The following is a 21410-nucleotide window of genomic DNA, read 5'->3' as shown; positions in this document are numbered from 1 at the left end:
CTTTGTAAATCAGTGTGTAGAACTGCCGAACTGGCTAGACAGGGGATCCTGAAACATACCCCTCTCATTCTTCAGTGGTGCCTCTAACGTCTGCCCAGAAATTAATGCAGAAACTGTTTGATGATTGTGATGCCTGCTGATCACCCATTGCCACACATGGATTCCCACATTCCTTTGCATGTACGTGTCTTGTCCAGTGTGTGGATTTTGTACACATGGGGACACATCTCCCCACTGTGCTCCAAATGCTTGCTTGTTGAGTAGTGTCAACATCTATTCTGTGTGTGCCAGGCCCAGGACCGGAAATAATGTTCTAATTGAGGCAGGGAAAGATGCTGAGTTGTTGTTTTCTAAAAAAAAAAAAAACCTATTTGACACTTTCTGTGAAATGAGGTAAGAGGAGCACAAAGGGAAGTGGAACTTCTGCCTTCTTGCTGAGCACAAAGGAGCTGTAACAGTAAAAACATCCCCCATGGAAAAAGAGAGCCCAGTGCCTATGGAGCCTTCTCCTTACTGTCCGATTGAATGAAATGGAGGCCTGGTATGGGATATGAACCATTCACTTAGGTCGTACAAGGGGGCTGTAGTGCAAGCTGTAAACAGTGAATCGGGGGAACATAGGAACACGAACCCCTAAGAGTGCTTAGGAGAACCACACCCATCCAGTACTGAAAATGCCTTGTGGCTTTTCTCTTTCATTCATCCCTGTGAGGCTATGGAATTCCCTTCCAAAAGAGGCAATGGCGGCTTTTTAAAAAGGATTTGGCAAATTCACTGAGATAATGTATATCAGTAACTCCTAACCTGGGTGGCTGTGGGAGGCAAGAGGTCTCTGAGTGCAGGTTGCTGGAAACAGCCCCGAGGGAGAGAGGGCTTCTCCTGCTGAGCTCCTGCTTCAGGGCTTCCCATAGGCATCACTGGATGCAGGACTTGACTGGCCACTGGCCTAATGCAGCAAGCTCTTCTTGTAACTATTGAAACAGACTCTGGGGCTTAGAAACTATTAGACCTGGGCTCTGCTTGTAACACAACATTGTGATCTGTGGGGCAAGGTTCCTGTATCTGAGGATTGCTGGAAGATGAATATGGTGCATGTGGGAGCAAGTCAGGGAGTCAGGACACTTGACCTCTATACCTTCCCAGCTCTAAGATGCTCTGTGATTTTGTGTCCAATGTATGGGTGTGTACGTGCAGAAGGGCAGTCAGGCAAAAACAGCCAGGAAATGGGAATCTGTGCTGATCACAGCCCTGAGCATGGCTGGCAGGAGATGGACCATCCTGCAAGTGCTCTGCAGATTGCCTGAATAATTTCTACTCAAACATCTAGTGCAACAGCTGAAACAAATCTGGGGAGGAAAGTTTTCTAAAATTTCATGTGTGTGTGTGTACATATAGAATTTCGAATCTGACATTACAAAACTTTAAAAGCATTAGTTTTAAAAGTTGCTTTTTCAAGTTTCAGGATTAGGGTTTCAATTTGTGTACCTAGTGCTGTGTGCACATGCCTTCAGTTTCAGAGATATAACTGAAAGATATAAAGGGTCAGCCTTTTAAAATAAGTTTTCAACTAACAAATATATAATATATACAAATATATAACACCAACTACCTTTTGAGCCCTCTTCCCAACTGTGAATACAATAAGAATATAATAATGGCTTCTGAAGCAATTAATAACTGCTCCTGCTTTCTAAGTACTTCTGAAATGAACACTGATATACTGAATCTGACTAGTTTCAGTTACAGGTAGGTAGCAGTGTTGGTCTGCCAAAGTCAAAACAAAATAAAAAATAAAAAAATTCCTTCCAGTAGCACCTTAGAGACCAACTAAGTTTGTTCTTGGTGTGAGCTTTCGTGTGCATGCACACTTCTTTCATTTAGTTTCCTCTTTTTTGCACCAGCCACAACCAAAGACTGCATACTGACCTTGGTTAGAGAGTGGAGACCCACAGGGGCTGTATTTGCACAACAGAGGTGGTGTTGCCCATTGCAGTACCTCTTTGTCTCTTTTGCCTCACTGTTGTCTCTGGTCAAACAGGTTTTGCAGGCTGTTACTCCCCACATTTGGGGTGGTGGGAACAGTTAACTGCAGAGGACAGCTGGCTGAGTGTGTATATACACAAGGTCTCTTTTGTGCTGCCTTCGGTTCTGAAAAAAATCGTTGATCCCCTGGCCCTGAATAAACTGTTGGTCTCACCCACTCTCAGACATCTGGCCCCAAATAACAGTGAGAATTTTCCAGCAAGTGCACAAGCACACCTTCAGTGCAGCCCCAGTTTTGGAGCCCCAGGACCTGCCTCCTGACAGTGTGCTAAGAATGAGCTTCATCCTTTTTGCTGAAAGAGATCAGAAGGTTGCTTCACCTACCAGCAGGTTCAGGGTCTGCCATGGTCAAGTCCTCAGCAGGAAACGCAAGGGTGAACCCCAGCCCAAGTCCCCGGACGACTCAAAAGCCACAGGCTCTGGTAGGTGGCCCCATGGGTTCTGCATACTTTGCAGAGCCTTCTTGGTCTGCCAGAGCCCGCAGCCGCTCAAAATTTGCTGCTTCCTGCCGACAAGCATTTCCGTGTGAGGAAACTTGTTTTTTCCTTTGATTTGCATACTTTTCTTCAGCTTGCAAGATAGAGGGCCCTGTGGCAATCCTACTGGCTTTGCTATCTGCAGCTGCACAAGGCCTCTTGGCTTTGAGGTTTTCCGAGATTAACAAACCTCACTTTCTACTCCAGGGAAAAATAATATAAGCATTGTAATATAATGCATTGCATGTGCTTTGCCATCTCTGAACCTGCATTCAGTGTCTTCTTGAGGATCTCCTCATTGTCCCTGACAGAAATATGGCTGGTGGGGATGAGGGGAAAAAGGTTACCCCCCCTCTCCTGAGAGGAGGGGAAGGAAAGGGTCTTCTGGCTGGCCCCTGCCCAACTCATGTCAGCAGCCTCTCCCTTGGGCAACTGCCACCGGGGGGGGGGCTCTGAAGAACCCCAGATCCCTTGGGGAGGGGAGACTGGGGCAGCAGGGGCAGCGGCTGCTGATGCTGCTTTAAAAAAAATCTTCCATTGTATTGTGAGCTTATGTTTTCAATCACTGCATATTGCTGTAATAACTTTATGTAAAGCACTTTGTGACGTCTGCCAGAAAAGCGGTATACAAATGAATACATAAATATATGTGTTTGCTCTTCTGTAAACCACCAACTATGCAGTAATTGCAGCAAGAGAAAGTAAAAATCCGAACATAAATAATGAAATACATAAATTTTCTGGCACTGCTTAGGACCCACCCCACCCCCGGATCCTGGACACCATAAGCCATTCATGGCACATGTTTGCAGGGTTCCTTATAGCAGCTCTGCAAAGTGGACCCGTCCTCACTGCATGTGGGTGGCAGCTAAAGCTAAGAAAATACTGGCTTGCCTAACAACCACCTATGATGATGTCTGTAGCTATGCTAAGATTTGAATGAGGGGCTTCTGATTTTATGTTCTTAGCAACTCTACTAGGCTGTACTAGCTAAATCAAGTAAAACGGGAGATAAACCGTGGACTTTAAGAGAGAGCAGGAAACAATTTGTGAGAGACATCACTGGACTTTAACTGCTGGGTCAGGATGCATGGGCATGGTATTAAGTTTAACTGCAGTACTCATTCTGGCCACCGTGGCTGCGGTTTCCACTCAGGTCCCCCCCCCCCACATGCAAATGAAGGCTTGAGGTTGCTGTTCACGGATTGGGTAGCTAGAGGGAGTTTGCTACTGTTGCGAGTTACTGAGTACTATATAAGCCAGGCAGCTAAGCTGTTGTTCAGTCCAGGACTCGGAGCTGAAATAAAGACCTGGTTGTTTTAAGAGCTGTGTCTTCATCTGTCTTTTCCCACTATTTAACAGGCATAGCCAGGGGGGCGGGGGTAGCTCCCCCCATCAAGGAAAACAATAGAAATACTTAACGAACTGACCAATCGTGTTGGTTCTGCCCCCCTAGCAAAAATCCTGGCTATGCCCCTGTCAGGATGGGACTCTGTACTGCAGGAGTGGTGCATCTATGCCCACCTCCATTCAGGGCTGATGGGAGCTAGGGTTTGACAACACATGGAGTTGCAAAAAGCAGCCCCACTGTTCAAGTACAAGGGAAACAACTGCTTGTTTGGGTGAGGGTTAGGGCTCTGGGTCTGGAGCTGTTGAAGGACTGCTGTCATAATGTGAAACCAGGGACTTCACTTTGGGTGGTCTTTATAATAGAATTCCCAGAGATCATTTATGTGTTTTCAGTTTGCAAAGGAAGAGTGCCAACTCAGGCTCTTTTATCGTTTAAAGCATAACTAATCCAAAGCTATTCTGAGTATGCACTTTTGCTTCAGAACATAAAAAGGGCTAGTAATAGTACAGGATTCAGCATTTTAAAATTAACAATTCTATGAGGTACCAATTTGAATGGTCCACCCCTGACACTTTATGGCTCTTATCCCATGTTGATGGCCTTTCAGCCGATTCCCTGGTGGCCCCCTGGAACGTGGAGTTAACCAAGGCTATTAACTGCCTGGCTCCAAAGCGCCCTCTCCGATTGCGTGGAGCCCAGACAGCCCCGTGGTTTTCTCCAGGGCTGAGAGCGATGAAACAATCGCTGAGACGGCTAAAGCGCCGGTGGAAGAAAACTCATTCTGAATCATACTGGACACAGGTTAGAGCTCAATGTCGAGCCTACCAAGTGGCGATAGCGACGGCAAAGAGGACCTTCTTCACTGCCTCTATTGCATTTGCAGAAAACAGTACCAGGAGACTCTTTCAGGCAGTCTGGAATCTAACAGAGCCTTTTCACCATCGGGTTCTGGTGAGGACTCCCAAGATCTCCTGAAATAACTTTGCAAAGTTTTTTTGCAGATAAAATAGCTCAGATCTGGAAGGAGGTAGACTCTACCATGGTAGCAGGGCTGGGGAGGGAGAGTGTCTCCCAGTACATTTCCAAGCACAATTCAAAGTGTTAGTGCTCACCTTTAAAGCCCTGCATACCTGAAGAAGCACCTCCACTCCCATCATTCAGCCCAGACTCTGAGGTCCAGTTCCGAGGGCCTTCTGGTGGTTCCCTCACTGCAAGAAGTGAGGTTACAGGGAACCAGGCAGATGGCCTTCTCGGTGGTGGCACCCTGCCTTCTGATGTCAAGGAGATAAGTAACTACACAACTTTTAGAAGACATCTGAAGGCAGCCCTATATAGAGAAGTTTTTAATGTCTGATGTTTTATTATGTTTCTGTATATTTGTTTAGACCAAGGATCAACCCAAGATCCTCCTAGTTCTTTGGCAGCAAGTAGTAAGCATATGGCGTCCATCTGTGGACCACAGCTGGCAAATGGGAAACGCTGGCCTGCAAGTGCTCCAATTGAAGACATTGAAGATCCTCGAATTCAGGACACAAGGGAGAAATGTGCTAAGAGGAAGGCACGCTTGGCAACTCCTCATCATGATCTATTCTCACCTGGAAACCTATGTCACCACTGAGGAAGGACGTGTGGATCCAGAATTGGCCTCCACAATCACTCACAGACTCACCGTTTGTTTTTGTTTTTAATTGGGTTTTATAAACAAGAATAATGTTATACAAACACTGTTAAGTCCATGTTCATGGAAGACAATCTTACTCAGCTACAAGTGATCACCAAAGAAGAAAACTTTCTGCCTGCCTCTGGTGTACAAAAATCATTTCTGTGTGTGCCACAGTCACCTCTGAACAAACAGGTTTTGCAGGTTTTTGAAACAATATAAAAACCTGCAAGGCCTGTTTGACAGAGGCAAATGCAAAATGAACATACACGCAACCTTCTCCCCCTTTTTGCGGGAGCTGGAGTGCCCATCTCTAGCCTGTCTTTGAGGGCATCTCCCTATCTTCCCAAAAGTCAAAATATTAACTGATTTACCAGGGACAAGTACCAGAAATTATGTGTGAAAAGCAAAGAACATTGAAACACATGAAACTTCACACCTATGTCCATTATTTCACATCTACCTGTGCAGCCATCATGGTCAGAATTTTGCATTATTTTGAAAATGCTTACTTCTGTATTAATACCAGCTCTAGGGCCTCCATGGTGTGATGGCAGGACTGCCGGACTGCCCAAGGAGACCTCTCTTGCTCTCTTTCCAAACCGGTTTTGAACTTTCAACACTTATTGAGAACATGAATGTCACTGTAGGCCCAGAGTGTTATTTTAGCAGATTTTTGCAAGCATCTTTGCACTTCACTGTGCAATGATCACATCAACTTGTGGGATAAAAGTGAAAGTGATTCCATCTGGGGTTTGTCAAAGCCAATTTATCTATATTGCACCTTGGCAGGACTGAACCCAAGACATGAAATGCTCAGAAGATAGGAAGAACTGCAGACTGAGTCAGGAGGATGTAGTGGCACTTTCTGTTCTTACTTCTGCATTCTCAATGCCACAAAAGACACCTCAATAGCAACCCTCCCAAAGGCTATTTGCCAACAGACTGCTTATCTGCATAGCATTTGCATTCTTTTTCTCCAAAAATTATACGGTGGGTGGAGTTGGGGGAATAAACCACATTCTGCATGGAAAGTTGCTGCAGCCCTGGACACAGCATGGCTGTGATCAGGGCCAGATTTACGGTAGGTTTGATGAGGCCCTAAGCTACTGAAGGTAATGGGGCCCTTTATATGTCCAGCTGTCCTTTGTCAACAACAAATTGTCACTGTTTTTGTTGTTTGAATAGATGCTATATGGTAATATATGGACCCAATAGGTATCTAAAGCCATTTGCACATAACAAATAGGAGCCTACACAACACAAAACACTGTTGCTGTATGTAGGTTTTATTTTATTTGTTTTTATCTTATATTTTGGAAATGTACATCCAGGTTTTTTTTTTCCTTTGGTTTTTTTGGCGGCCCCCAAGAGAGTGGGGCCCTAAGCTATAGCTTGTTTAGCTTATACTTAAATCTGGCACTGGCTGTGATATGTACAGAGTATGTGCTTTCCCCAAAAGCATTATTCAGACTTAGAAGTTGACATGGGCCCGACCCTGCCCTCCAGTTTATGGACTCTTCATTCTAGTTCACATAAACAGTAGAAGTGATGGCAGAGCCCTTCCTGATGGGCATCCTTGAGATGGGCATCTTCAGTTTGACATTTTCTCACTTTATGAGTGAACTAGATCTTTTTTGTCCTCTACATCAGTGTCCACATTCCTTTCTTGCTTTCTGTTACTGGGAACTGTATTGTCCTACTCCCAGCTACATTGTGTGCCCCTCTTTTCTCTTCTCCTGGACTGAGTCCTCACTTCTTACTGTGAACCTCACTGGCAGCTCACTTTGGCTGCCTGGCCCTCCTTCTCAACCACAATTTGCAACTATCCCTGCCAGGGAAAACTTTCAACTGTTGATTTTTGCTTGCTATTAAAGGCATAAAATTTCTGCCCTCCCTGCATGTTTTCAGTGCAAGGCACTCCTTCCATAAAACTAACAATCTATTTCAGGGCAGTGGTAGACCTTGGGGTGTCAAATTTCAGTGACATCTCTCTTACACACAGCTTTGTCTTCCATGCTACATCATAGTTGTGGAGTCCCCTGTGGCACTCCAGAGGCTTCATGCCCAGTGCGACCGAACCAGTCGCACTCTCCTAAATCTGCCTCCGTTCAGGGCTACTTTGAGGTCTGAAGGGACCATGGCAAGACGGATCTCCTCCTTGTGATGATTTCACATTTCCTAGAAAGCCCTGCTGTGACACTATACCAGATGCTCCAGGGGAAAATGAACATGGCAAATTTCTCCTCCTTCCAGCTGCTTGCTGCAGGGGCTCCAGTGCTCCTTAAGGGTGCTAGCTGCTGAGGCTGGCCCTTATTCCTTGAATGTTGATTCCATGTTCATGGCGATCCAATTCTCACATTTCCTTTGTGGTGCAACAGTTCCTGAGATGCTGATTTGTGTGGGGTCAGGATTGCATGGGGAGCCAGTTGTGTGTGGCAGCTCCCTATGGGAAGGGGGAAGCAATTTTCACCATCAGCAAAACCATTCACTTTCATGCAGTTGTGCTGATGAGGTCATCTAAAACACCCACATGCAGACTCCTGCTATTACTCGGTGATGGCACTTACGAGAGCCAGATAAAAGTGGCATGCGTAGGCATTGGTGTGAAGGGCCTTTTACAGGCTTTGGGGATGTGGATAATGAATGTAAATGGGGTAGGGGATCTTGGTGTAAACTTGCATCCCTGTTGAGATCACATGCTTTCACTTGCACACCTATCAGTAATAGGCTGAGGTGGGGGGGGGTACTATACTAGTTGGTTAACAGTCCTATATGTTGCATTTTAAAGGATGATGCTGTTAAGGTGCTACACTCAATATGCCAGCAAGTTTGGAAAACTCAGCAGTGGCCAGAGGACTGGAGAAGATCAGTCTACATCCCAATCCCAAAGAAGGGCAGTGCCAAAGAATGCTCCAACTTCCGCACAATTGCGCTCATTTCACACGCTAGCAAGGTTACCGGTATGTTTAAATTCTACAAGGCAGGCTTAAGCAGTATGTGGACCGAGAACTCCCAGAAGTGCAAGCTGGATTTCGAAGGGGCAGAGGGACCAGAGACCAAATTGCGAACATGCGCTGGATTATGGAGAAAGCTAGAGAGTTCCAGAAAAAAATCTACTTCTGCTTCATTGACTACGCAAAAGCATTTGACTGTGTCGATCACAGCAAACTATGGCAAGTTCTTAAAGAAATGGGAGTGCCGGATCACCTCATTTGTCTCCTGAGAAATCTCTATGTTGGACAAGAAGCTACAGTTAGAACTGGATATGGAACAACTGATTGGTTCAAAATTGGGAAAGGAGTACGAAAAGGCTGTATATTGTCTCCCTGCTTATTTAACTTATAAGAATTCATCATGCGAAAGGCTGGACTGCATGAATCCCAAGGCGGAATTAAGATTGCCAGAAGAAATATCAACAACCTCAGATATGCTGATGATACTACCTTGATGGCAGAAAGTGAGGAGGAATTAAAGAACCTTTGAATGAGGGTGAAAGAGGAGAGCGCAAAATATGCTCTGAAGCTCAACATCAAAAAAACTAAGGTCATGGCCACTTGTCCCATCACCTCCTGGCAAATAGAAGGGGAAGAAATGGAGGCAGTGAGAGATTTCACTTTCTTGGGTTCCATGATCACTGCAGATGGTGACAGCAGTCACGAAATTAGAAGACGTCTGCTTCTTGGGAGGAAAGCAATGACAAACCTAGACAGCATCTTAAAAAGCAAAGACATCACCTTGCTGACAAAGGTCCGTATAGTTAAAGCTATGGTTTTCCCAGTAGTGATGTATGGAAGTGAGAGCTGGAACATAAAGAAGGCTGGTCGCTGAAGAATTGATGCTTTTGAATTATGGTGCTGGAGGAGACTCTTGAGAGTCCCATGGACTGCAAAAAGATCAAACATATCCATTCTTAAGGAAATGAGGCCTGAGTGCTCACTGGAAGGACAGATCCTGAAGCTGAGGCTCCAGTACTTTAGCCACCTCATGAGAAGAGAAGAGTCCCTGGAAAAGACCCTGATGTTGGGAAAGATGGAGGGCACAAGGAGAAGGGGACGACAGAGGATGAGATGGCCAAACTGCGGGAGGCAGTGAAAGATAGGCGTGCCTGTTGTGCTCTGGTCCATGGGGTCACGAAGAGTCGGACACAACTGAACGACTGAACAACAACAACAACAACACATAATTCTCCATGTAATTATGCGTTTTAATAACAAAACAAAACCTAAACACCCAACAATGCATGAGTGGCTCACATATAAACAGGTTCTTGATACAAGAGGCAGTCTGATGCAAGCAAATGTTGACCAGGTTGAAATCACCAAATTCCTTGTTGAAATCATGTGATTTTTGTTTAAAAGGAGAACAGGACAGAGGTTTAGGGAAACCCAAGTAACCCTGATGTAAGTATCAACCCAACACTTGATTGCAAATGTATTTAATCCAAGCAATCCCTAGCTGCCACCATCACATCTACAGTACAGAGAATCTGGCACCTTGTGTAACACATGGTGAAAGTGTGAAGCCCTTCCATTCATTTGCATTTAGACAAGGCAACAAGCCCTCTGGTGCTTGGAAGGGCTATGAATCCAGTGACACAAAAGAGCGCAACATTGGCATCTTGACTAAAATTAAGGTGAATGAAATTGGTGCCAGGTTTTACCAACTCTAATGCCAGCTTGATGGTACTTGCGGAATTAATTATTTTGTGAATTCCAGTATGAACTGACTTGATGCACACCTCCTGGACCAATGTACAGATCAGGACACTTGGCGTTTACAATGTAGTTCAGCTTAAAAAACTTTACAAGATGCATATAAAAATTGTAGAAATATGCATTTTGTGAGAAATATGTATTTTGTGAGAAAATATGTTCAATTTTATATATATGCGTGCATTATTCTAAATTTGCATTTCAATGCAGATTTTTTTAAAAATGTAGATGTAGATACAGGACAGAACAAGCTTGTGAATGAACATAAATGAAACTGAAAAGGGATGGAAATGGACTGATCCACCATTCCTTCGCCAGGCCAATAGCTACCGGTAATAAAGCTGTATAGAAAACTGGTGCTATCTGGTGAAATGCAATTCTAAAGTTACATCACAATAAATTAACTTGTTCTCCAGGATTTCACATTGGCTGATTTTGATCTGGTTGGGTTTTAAAACCATATGCATCATGGGATGACCCCAGAGACCTTCTGAAGGAGTCTCCTGATTCCACCCTTGCAATCAGCTGCATTTGTTCTCCCATCCTTTTGGTTTTGTGAACTCATTAGTCCACTTCTCTTACACTACTTTAGTTCACATCCTGAGAAAAATTATGATGCATCTTGACCCCAGCCCTGTTTTGACTGCTTTCTATTTAATTTATTTTTATCAGATCTCCCAGATCACTTTCAAAAAATAGAATCACACGCCCCCAAACTTAATCAGAAACATGTTCCTCTTTTATTATACGCTGATGACGCTGTCTTGCTATCATTAACGAGCTTGGGTTTGAAACGTCTTATACTTTCCCTGAACCTCTACTGTGAAATTAACAAACTCTCTATAAATTATGAGAAGACAAAAAATTTGGTCTTCTCTAATGGCTGGAAATTAGAGAAATGGAAAATAAGAGGGCAAGAAATCCAACAAGTGAAGATGTATAGATATCTGGGAATTCTATTCCAGAGCAATTTAGGGTGGTCTATCCATCGCACAAATGCTATAAAACAGGCAAAGTGTACCTCATCAGTAGTTACTCGTTTTTATTATCAGAAGGGAAATCAATTTATCCCTGCAGCCAATCAGATATTCCAAGCAAAAGTGCTATCCCAGATATTCTATGGGGTCCCACTATGGGTACAAGCATATAACAGTGACTTAGTGTGGAAGAGGGAACTGTGGCAGACACCGCCTCCCATTACTGAGCCATGATAAGTGACGCTTGCTCAATTTCCCCTCCTCTGTATAAACAAGGTATTCTTATATTCTATATGGTGTTACCCCATCCTCTAAATTGTCTTTGGAAACATTGTTCAGAGTGGCTTGAAAGTACCTGGGGTTAGATACTCACCATTCACACAGGTGATGAGGGAGGCAATGGCAGGCTGAATGGCAGGAACATTCAAGGCTGGGTACTTGCTGAGAAAGGATGAGGTGGCCTGGAGCAAGTCAGCCAGTCTAACCTCAATTGGGCCTGAGAGGGCATTGCCTGCAAACAAAATAGCAGCAGGTATTATTATTTTTATCTCTGATTTTATTGGGTTGTCATAACATAACTTAATAAATAATAAACATTTAATTCATTTATTTTATTGCATAAAATTTATATATTGCTTAATTGTAAAAAAACAAAAAAACATTCAAAGATAAATATAAAAACACAATACTTTAAAATGTACTAAAGTTAAAATGCTAAAATATATTAAAATTCACATCAGCATTTGTAAGCATCAGGGTAGGCTTGCCAAAACAAGAATTCATCCAGCAGGCACCCAAGAGAATGAAGTGCATGTGTCTGTTTAATAGCAACAGGCAGGGAGTTCCACAATGGAGGAGCTGCCACACTAAATGAGCGAGTTCTTATCAAGGCAAAGGAGGATTCGGAGTGTTGTGAATTCCACTGATGGAAGCAGTTGAGGGGGCACATTTGAGGGAAGGCAAACGGGTCCCAAGTTGTTAGGACTTTGCATGCAACACCTTGAATCTGACCTGGTGGCAGATGGGCAACCAGCGCAGATCTCTGGGCGCAGGCATCCTGTGCGGACGAGGCCTCACTCCCTGACATTGAGAGTCCCAGGCTCTGCCTACTAAGCTATCCCGTCCTTGTTCAGTATTAAATCAATGCATAACCGTTGTTGTCTTTTTCCTTTCTTTACAATGTTCTCTGTAGTATAAATGGCTTTGTGCAGTGCTTTCCTTCTCATGCCACCCTGCCAGCCCTGAGCTGCTTTCTGAGGCTGGGTTCTGATCTGAATGACTCACACAACGAATCATTCAGATCAGATCCCAGCCTCGCAAAGTGGCACGGGGCTGGTATGGAAAGGCAACATGAGAGAGCCAAATGCACAGTTTCCCCTCAAAAAATGCACCTGGGGCCATCAGCCCGGCAGTGCCCCCCTCCCAGCACTACGCCCCTGACTTCTGATAGAGGAAGAGGCATTCCTCCAGGTATCTCAGGTATCATGGGTGTAGCCGGGGGGGGGGCAGGGGGCAGGTGCCCCTCCTAAATCAAGAAGATAAATAAAAAAAAACACTTAACTAACTGACCAATTGCATCACAGATGACTCGGTTTTGCCCCCCTAACATAAAACACCCCCCCCCAAAAAAAAATAAATCCTGGCTACGTCCATGGTCCCAAGTAAGTCCCAAGTAACTTTAACTTTAAAGATATGCACCAGCACATTGAATCTGACAGAGGGGCATTCTGCATAGATTGCTGCTTTCACTTTTCATGCCACATTTGTGTGTGTGTGTGTGTGTGTGTGTGTGTGTGTGTGTTGACCACCATCAGGAAGGGGAGATTGTCTCCTCTGCACAAAATTCTCTGCACTTGGAACTTTACAATGGGTTGCCTCCAACACTGCACAAGCAGAATTCCACTCAGGCAACAGGAGCTTCTGCTCTCCCCGTGCTTCCTCAAAATCTACTCTGGAGGATCTCTTAGAGTTGCCATATGTCAGGAATTTTCCGGACATGCCCGGAATTCGGTTGTTGGAAACAGCGTCCAGGTGGAAATTGCTGATATGTCCAGGGAAATCTGGATGTATGGCAACCCATATTGGAAGTAGCAATTTTGGAAGTGGCGATTTTGCAAAAAAACGAATTAGCCTAAACTAAGATTTTGAGGGTGCATGGGCGGGGCCTGGAGATGAGACGGGTGGGAGTCTGCTGCATGAGTGGAGGAACAGTGTTGGCTACAACTCACTCTCTTTGTGAATTTGTGGTTTCCAGATGTCTGCTGGCCAAGATAACATGAATGCAGTGGGACAATTGTTGGGGAGGGAACCAGGACGAGGGGGTCCTTGATCATTTCCAAACCCAGACAATAGTTGGGGAGGAGAAACTAATCTCACAGCCTAATCCTCGGAAATATGCCGCATTGTGGCCAGTGGGTCTTACTTTCAGCTAGATGTGCATTGGATTACAGCCGTAGAGATAATCCAACCAGGACACTGTGTAATGGCAAACCAAAGGCAGCTCAATGCAAAATAGGGGCTGCCCACAGATACGCATGCAAATCATGGGATCTCCACAGCCATTTCCTCCTGGCCCCACATCTTCCTAGCAATAAATGGGGATCTTGGTCAGTGGTGCCACAGTCTTATGTGAAGTCAGAACGCAGCCCCATGTGCATTACACCTACTGAAATGGTCACAAGGTTTGCAACTGCTATGTGTACAAAGTAGGAATGAGTGAGGTCAAAGGTCAGATATTGCTTAAGTTTGTGGTCATGAGGACAGACTCTGAACCTGCTGCCAGCAACAACAACAAAGGAAAATCTGGCTGTTTGGACTTCTGGACACATTAAGCAGAGGTTCTACTATTGAACTATGATCATCCTTTGAAGATAAATATGATGTAATCCAGCCTCCACACTTTAAAGTTGTGCTCAATTTGGCTCTGGATGTTCAGCCCAACGTAACAGGATGCTGGTTGAAGAGGATGCAAATTTGGTTAATCTGAAAACAGGGTTCCCTGTTGCTGAGCGCCATCTGGTGACTTTTCTCACAGGCTGCACAATGGGGCAAGCACCAGCCACCTTGGTCCTCACCAAAGGAGGCATTTGAGAATGCACTTCTCTGTCAAAGCAGACATACATAAATTGTTGGATTACTGTATTAGTTCATCGTGTCATGGAAATAGCCAGGGCCCTCCAAGTCCATTTAGGGTATCTATGTACTATATCAAGCAGCTACCAACTCACCCATGCCTGCCATTTACATTGGGGCAGCAGCGGCAGGTGAGCTCCTGTTCACTCTCATGCACTCTGGATCAGAACTGCAGCAGGAGCAAAGGGCTGAATTTGGTTTGGGGTGGGGGCTGGGAAGCATGCTTGCAATGTACTTAAAAAAAGTCATTCACACAATTTCTGACTGCGTGAATAGTGTTCTGTATAGCCTGGCCCTTGTGTGGGTTGCTGCTGGTGTCCAGCTGCAGCTTAGTATAATGATGTTTATTGCAAAGACTGCATTGTGACTAAAGCAGTTCCTGGTTGACTGTGGAGCTTCTGATGAGGCATAGAGACAGCAACCTATTACAACAGGCAGTGCTGCAGTTACAGGGGTGAGGACTAGCCGGAAGCTTTCAGAGGAGCACCATTGAGGCTCCAGGACTGTGTGTGTGTGTGTGTGTGTGTGTGTGTGCGCACGCAAATGTGCATGGGTGTGTGTGTGCCAAACTAAGCCTATGATCCAGTGAAATAAAGCCTAGTTTCACCCCTGCATATTTAGACAAGGCTTTTCTGTACCATTTAGACAAGGCCATTTCCTGAGTGTTAATGAGGAAATCTGAGGTTGCAATCACTTATTTTATTGCTTCTTACCTGGGAGAAAGTTCCATTACAGGACTTACTTCTGAGTAGACCTGCATAGGACTGCACTGTTAAAGTCTAGTGCTCAGAGAACATGATATTTTGGATTTCTCCCAGCACAAAGATTATGACTCTGTGAAGAGGAGTTGGGGAGAGGAACAGCAACCTTGTGCCACAAGAACCACTTGTTTCTTGTACTGATTTGGGAATAATTCAACATGCCTTGAACAGTTCTGGCTGGGGTGCCTACTTGAATAAAATATGGGAGGGAGGGGCAGTAAGCCTGCCCCCACATAATTGATCACAAGATGTGGTGCGCAAACACCATTTGAATGACAATGCCCTTTGGGGGGAGGACTAGCCCCCTCAAATATTTTATTGGGGGGCTGAAGGGACCTTGGCCTCTGGGAGTTGGCTAAATATACCTTCAGTAAGTGCTTGCCCTCATTGGAGTCCCACCATATGCTCTACAATCAATCTGGAAACACTTTTGTAGCGATGCCATCTTTGCCAATACTACCTTAATATATTTTGTTGCCTAAGGGGAAAGATTCAAAAGACACCCTTGACCCATGAATTAACATGGGGCACAATCCCCAAGAAGATTAAAGGTAAAGGTAAAGGGACCCCTGACCATTAGGTCCAGTCGCGGACGACTCTGGGGTTGCGGCGCTCATCTCGCTCTATAGGCCAAGGGAGCCAGTGTACAGCTTCTGGGTCATGTGACCAGCATGACTAAGCCGCTTCTTACTTTTCAACAAACTTAATTTAAATCAATGGAGCAGGGCCCCGGTCCTGGTGCCAGCACCCAGCATAGTGGGGCACTGGGTGGAGCCTACTGAGCCTGATGCTTTCACTGTCTCCCAGCACCTGTCACCCACTGGGGGTGATGCAGAACATCCCCCTTCCTGTGCCAACTTATGGGCTCATCAAGCAGTGACAATCCTGAAATCATGAGTGTGTGTGGGTGTGGGTGCTAATTCCTAGAATTCCTAGACCAGGATTCAGGCATTAGAAGATGGGAATTATAACAGCAGTTGGCAGCAACCCAACACTCAGTTAAGTGCATGTAAGCCTATAGATTTTCATTGACTTAAGTGCACTTAAGTTAGCATTGGCTTGCAGTGTACTGGTAATTAATTTTTTAGCTGTTCTAAATAGACTTCATTCAAGAGAATATCTTGAGAGTGTTTCTAACTTCTAACAACTGGTTGCCACCCTTCAGAAATAGGGCAGGATAGGTATTTAAATTAATCATTATTATTAATGGGCTTGAGGGCATCCTGATCAAGTTTGCAGATGACACCAAATTGGGAGGGGTGCCTAATACCCCAGAGGACAGGATCACACTTCAAAATGACCTTAACAGATTAGACAAATGGGCCAAAGCAAACAAGATGAATTTTAACAAGGAGAAATGTAAAGTACTCCACTTGGGCAAAAAAATTGAAAGGCACAAATACAGGATGGGTGACACCAGGCTTGAGAGCAGTACATGTGAAAAGGATCTAGGAGTCTTGGTAGACCACAAACTTGACATGAGTCAACAGTGTGATGCAGCAGCTAAAAAAGCCAATGCAATTCTGGGCTGCATCAATAGGAGTATAGCGTCTAGATCAAGGGAAGTAATAGTACCACTGTATTCTGCTCTGGTCAGACCTCACTTGGAATTCTGCTCTGGTCAGACCTCACTGTGTCCAGTTCTGGGCACCAAAGTTCAAGAAGGATACTGACAAGCTGGAACGTATCCAGAAGAGGGCAACCAAAATGGTCAAAGGCCTGGAAACGATGCCTTAAGAGGAACGGCTTAGGGAGCTGGGTATGTTTAGCCTGGAGAAGAGAAGGTTAAGGGGTGATATGATAGCCATGTTCAAATATATAAAAGGATGTCATATAGAAGAGGGTGAAAGGTTGTTTTCTGCTGCTCCAGAGAAGCGGACACGGAGCAATGGATTCAAACTACAAGAAAGAAGATCCCACCTAAACATTAGGAAGAACTTCCTGACAGTGAGAGCTGTTTGGCAGTGGAATTTGCTACCAAGGAGTGCGGTGGAGTCTCCTTCTTTGGAGGTCTTTAAGCAGAGGCTTGACAGCCATCTGTCAGGAATGCTTTGATGGTGTTTCCTGCTTGGCAGGGGGTTGGACTGGATGGCCCTTGTGGTCTCTTCCAACTCTATGATTCTATTATACATTAATACAGATGATTCAGAAGTCTCACATCTTTTCTGCATTCTGATAAATGTTCAGGGGTGTGAATAATTCTTGTGCTTGACTTTAAAAACAAACTAATCAGTATTAACTAGAGTCAGCATGCCGGCCATGGGTATAGTGTTCAGCTTGATTGTGAGAACCAAATATTAAAATCTTCAGGGTGCGCAACCTCATTCATTCCCATTGCCTTGTACTGCATGAGCCACCACCGGTTATAATGCATTTTCTAAAAGTTGAAATTTATAAAAGATATGAGAGAAAGTACTTATTAAAGATCTATTTTCTTATGTGTATTACCCTAGAGTGGAAGGTTAATAGGTGACTGACTAATCAATGTAAATACAAAAAAAAATGCATTTTGAGTGGGATTGCTGCATAGTTCAGTTTCTGGACCCACATTTTTGGGCACTGTTTCCACCCTCACTTCTCAGGCCTGTCCCTGGAGCTCTTGAGTTTATGCTTCTTGCAGCAGTCAAAATGTCAGTGGCTTCCCATTGGAAATCAGACTCACCTCCTTCCCAAGAGTAGCTAGTTAATGGGACATTGCACTGTCAGAACACCTGACACACAAGCAGAGAGTCCTAAGTGGTTCATCAAAAATAGACTACTTTTATCCAACTTGGTATAAGTTTTTCTCCTATGTTAATTGATCCACACAACCCACTAAACCCCCTCCTCCACAGATTACTATGTGGAGAGGCTTTACTGAGAACTAATTTGATTCACCTTTTTCTTCTTATATGTGATAATTGTATTTGGCATTGCATTCTCATTTGTCTCCTGGTTTCCCCCTCCTCTCTGTATTTTCATTTGATTTTTCTATTTTTATTTTGTACATTCATTATTTTTACTGCATTTTGTATGTGATTGTCAGTAACCATTCTATATGAAAAAATGACCATAATAATAATAATAATAATAATAATAATAATAATAATAATAGATTGCCTCTACTAAATGTAACACTTAGTTTTTTAAAATTAAAAACCATATATTCCTCAAAAATTGTATTTTGAGATGAATGTTTGAAAACAAAGTCTGAAGATTCATTGCAGAAATGGAACAGAACCACAAGTAAAAAAATCATGCAGAAAATGTCAGAGAAGGGAGGCAGATTCCCCCCTCCCATGCTTAGCTCATTCCCTGGGGGTTGTTGTGAGCCCATGATTCCCTTCCAAGTTACTTGGAGGAAGTGTGAGATGACTCACAAATAAATAAAATGCTTCCAATACTTACCATCTTGCTGGAAAAGTTCCCGGAAATGCTGGAACTGTTTGTCCATTTCTCTGAGATGTGTAGTGACTTGAAGCAGCTGGTTGGGGCAGAGAGGCACACCTCCCATGCCCTCCTCAGAGGGGGATGTCTGCACAGAAGCCCAAACAGCACTCAGAAAACCTGAATCACTGGCTGAGAGCCCATTGCCCAGTGGTGACTGGCTGCCATTGCAAGGGCAGGTGGAATCACTGTGGCTCCTGGCCTTATTCATGTTCATCCCTCGGAGCCTGGACACAAGATGACAAGCACCACAACTGCCTTCGGTGCTAGAGATTCCCCTGTCACGTGCCTCCCTTGAACAGCCCACAGGCTCCAGCATTTGTTGTAAGACCCCCAACTATTTCCTAAGCATCCATGGTCTGCACCCGCGAGTTGTCCTCAGATTCTGGAGGCACACGACTGCTCTTTTCCAAGAGCTCAGCAGTTCTCCCAGTGAGTCCTTCAAGTGGGGCTGTTGCGAAGATGTCATGACTGGGAGGGGAGTTCCAGATGCATTGACTGGGAACAGTTAAGGCACAGGTGGTATCAATCATGCCTTGGAATAGTCTTCAAATGAAAGGTCCAGTCTGACAGTTCTGTGGAACACACACCCAGCACCAGAGAAGGCCCTTCATTTCCCAGAGACAGATATTCCCCTCTTGAAAACGGCAGGAGCAAAATGGCTTTCCTTTCTTTCTTCTTGGAGAGCTCTGTCAGATTCTTGAACTAAGGTGTGCCCTAGATTGAGGAACGAGGTCAGGAGAAAGGAGTCTCGTTCGCTGTTGGCTTCATCACACAAGAGCATGGACTAAAGTCATCGCCTGAAAGCTGTACCCCAGGAGAGTCTTATGCGTCCAGTGGAAGTCTGTGTTTCCTTTCGTTTAAACCCAGTCCAAGGATGCCAGACTCAGAAGTGTTGCTACATGTCACATGTCTGTGAGGAATCATGGATGAGCCATTCGGGTTACAGGGTGTCAGACAGGGCAGATTTTCCACATTCCATTTGCAGGAGTGATGACATTGGAGGCTTCCCAGAGTGTCTCTGCCCAGGAGGAAGCAATCCTCCCACCTTTCTCTTTTATTAACCATTTCCTACCTGAAGGCCTTGGATATGTTTTCTCGGGAGTCCAATTCAAAGCCCAAGAGGTGGAACACGAGCCTTCTCAACAAACGGAGGGTGATGGCATAGGGTTGCCTATTTCCACCTACCAGACCTCAAGGCCCTATTCCTGTACCTTTAGAAACAGCCTAGCAAGTAGAAATTTAATGTGGCAGAGAAAAAAGTGAAGTGCCTAAGACAAGATGGAAGTTGTGAATTAGGTAATCCCCTAGTTGAAATCAGCAATCTACTCTCTTTCAGCCTCAGGCCCTGTATCTCCAATATGGGGATAATAGTACTGGCTTGCCTTACAAGGTTGTAAGAATTTTTGTGGATATATGTAAAGCACTTTGAACATTCTCAGGTACTAAGAAAATATTATCAATGCCAGTGTTTAACGCTACACTAATAAGACAAACGCTGCTTTTCAGTATCTATAATCTTTGAGAATTCTTGGAGAACAGGTGAAGTCACCTGCGGACTGGAGTTGGGCAAATCTTATCTCCATCAAAAAGGTTGAAAAAGAAGACCCAAGTAACTACTGACTTACCAGTCAGTAATCAATACCGGGAAAAGTCCTAAAACAGATAATTCAACAGTCGGTCTGTGAGCACTTAGAAAAGGATGCTGTGATTACTAAAACCCAGCATGGTCTTATAGTATCTTGACTTTAGTAAGGCTTTTGACAAAGTCCTTCATGATATTCTTGTGAGGAAGCTGGTAAAATGTGTGTTGAACAAGGTAACTGTTAGGTGGATTTGTAGCTGGTTGACCACATCTGGAATACTGTGCCCAGTTCTGGGCACCACAATTTAAGAAGGATGTTGACAAGCTGGAATGTGTACAGAGGAGAGTGAGAAAGATGATCGAGGGTCTGGAAACCCATGCAGTGCATTTCCTTTGCAATGAAATGAATGCATTTACTGACAGCAGTTCTCCAAGGTTTGAGACACTCCCGGCCCTGCCTGGAGATGCCAGGGATTGAACCTAGGAGCACAGTTACATAATTTTGTCACAACAGACAGTGAGATGATTATCATAGTCTTTGGTGGAAGATGAACTGCAGTGGAATGGGTCCAGTACTGCATGTGACAAGCACAGGGCGAAACAGAAAACAATGCATTCTTACATCCCTTCTCTTTAAGTGTTCCTTTAAAAAAGATGTAGTGAGTGCACTAATTTCCACACCATTCTTAGTTTATACACTGATTAGTATGCAATCACTCCTGAGTAATCTTCTTTCTCTACCAACAAACAGTTGCAAACAACTTAGTGTCCCCTGAACCTGGTTCAGGAAAGCAAGAGAGAAATTGTCATAATAAATTAACAAAAACACATTCTTGTAAGGAAGATCTGCGCATGTCTGTGTGTGGTGCAACACAGAGCACCATGGCAAATCACGTCTTCTTCCATGAGCTATCAGAGGAAAGCCAGAGCGGAGTCATAGGTTGACAGACGCCATGCATCTCAAGCAATACTTTTCCCAACCTGGTACCCTCCAGAAGACTTTCTGGTCTACAGCTGCCATCAGCCCAAACCCACAGGGCCAATGGTCAGGGATGATGGGAAGGCACCAGGTGGGCAAAGACTGGTGTACTATAGAGGACCAAACAAGGCATGATGTTTGTCACGTATTTCATCCCTGCACAGCCAGCATACGCAAAGGGGCCAAGTCAGATTAGAACCCTGGCAGGGGGTGAGCCGGGCTTTAGTATTTAGCTGCTGTATTTGGATCCTCAGTCTTCTTGGTTTCCATCAAAAGGCAGCGTTGTGATTGCTTGAAATTGTTCC

General features: G+C 44.5%; 1 protein-coding gene across 2 annotated transcripts in view; it reads right to left on the bottom strand.

Moving 5' to 3' along the window:
- The window catches only part of GMIP (GEM interacting protein), a 77903-nt gene extending 58520 nt beyond the window's left edge, over positions 1-19383 (bottom strand). Inside the window, exons 1-2 of one of the 2 annotated variants that reach the window (XM_033136458.1) lie at positions 18503-19383; positions 11596-11733 (exon numbers count right to left, since the gene is read on the bottom strand). In XM_033136458.1, coding sequence (XP_032992349.1) covers positions 11596-11733; positions 18503-18860 — 496 coding nt within the window. In that variant the 5' untranslated portion in view covers positions 18861-19383. Of the gene's footprint in view, positions 1-2367; positions 2691-11595; positions 11734-18502 lie in introns of those variants that run through there. The other variant, XM_033136459.1, reaches the window with a different exon arrangement.
- Between the last annotated feature and the right edge of the window lie 2027 nt (positions 19384-21410).

Source organism: Lacerta agilis, chromosome 2, assembly GCF_009819535.1.
Source record: "Lacerta agilis isolate rLacAgi1 chromosome 2, rLacAgi1.pri, whole genome shotgun sequence".
Lineage (NCBI taxonomy): Eukaryota > Metazoa > Chordata > Lepidosauria > Squamata > Lacertidae > Lacerta > Lacerta agilis.
This window is presented reverse-complemented; position numbering and strand designations above follow the sequence as displayed.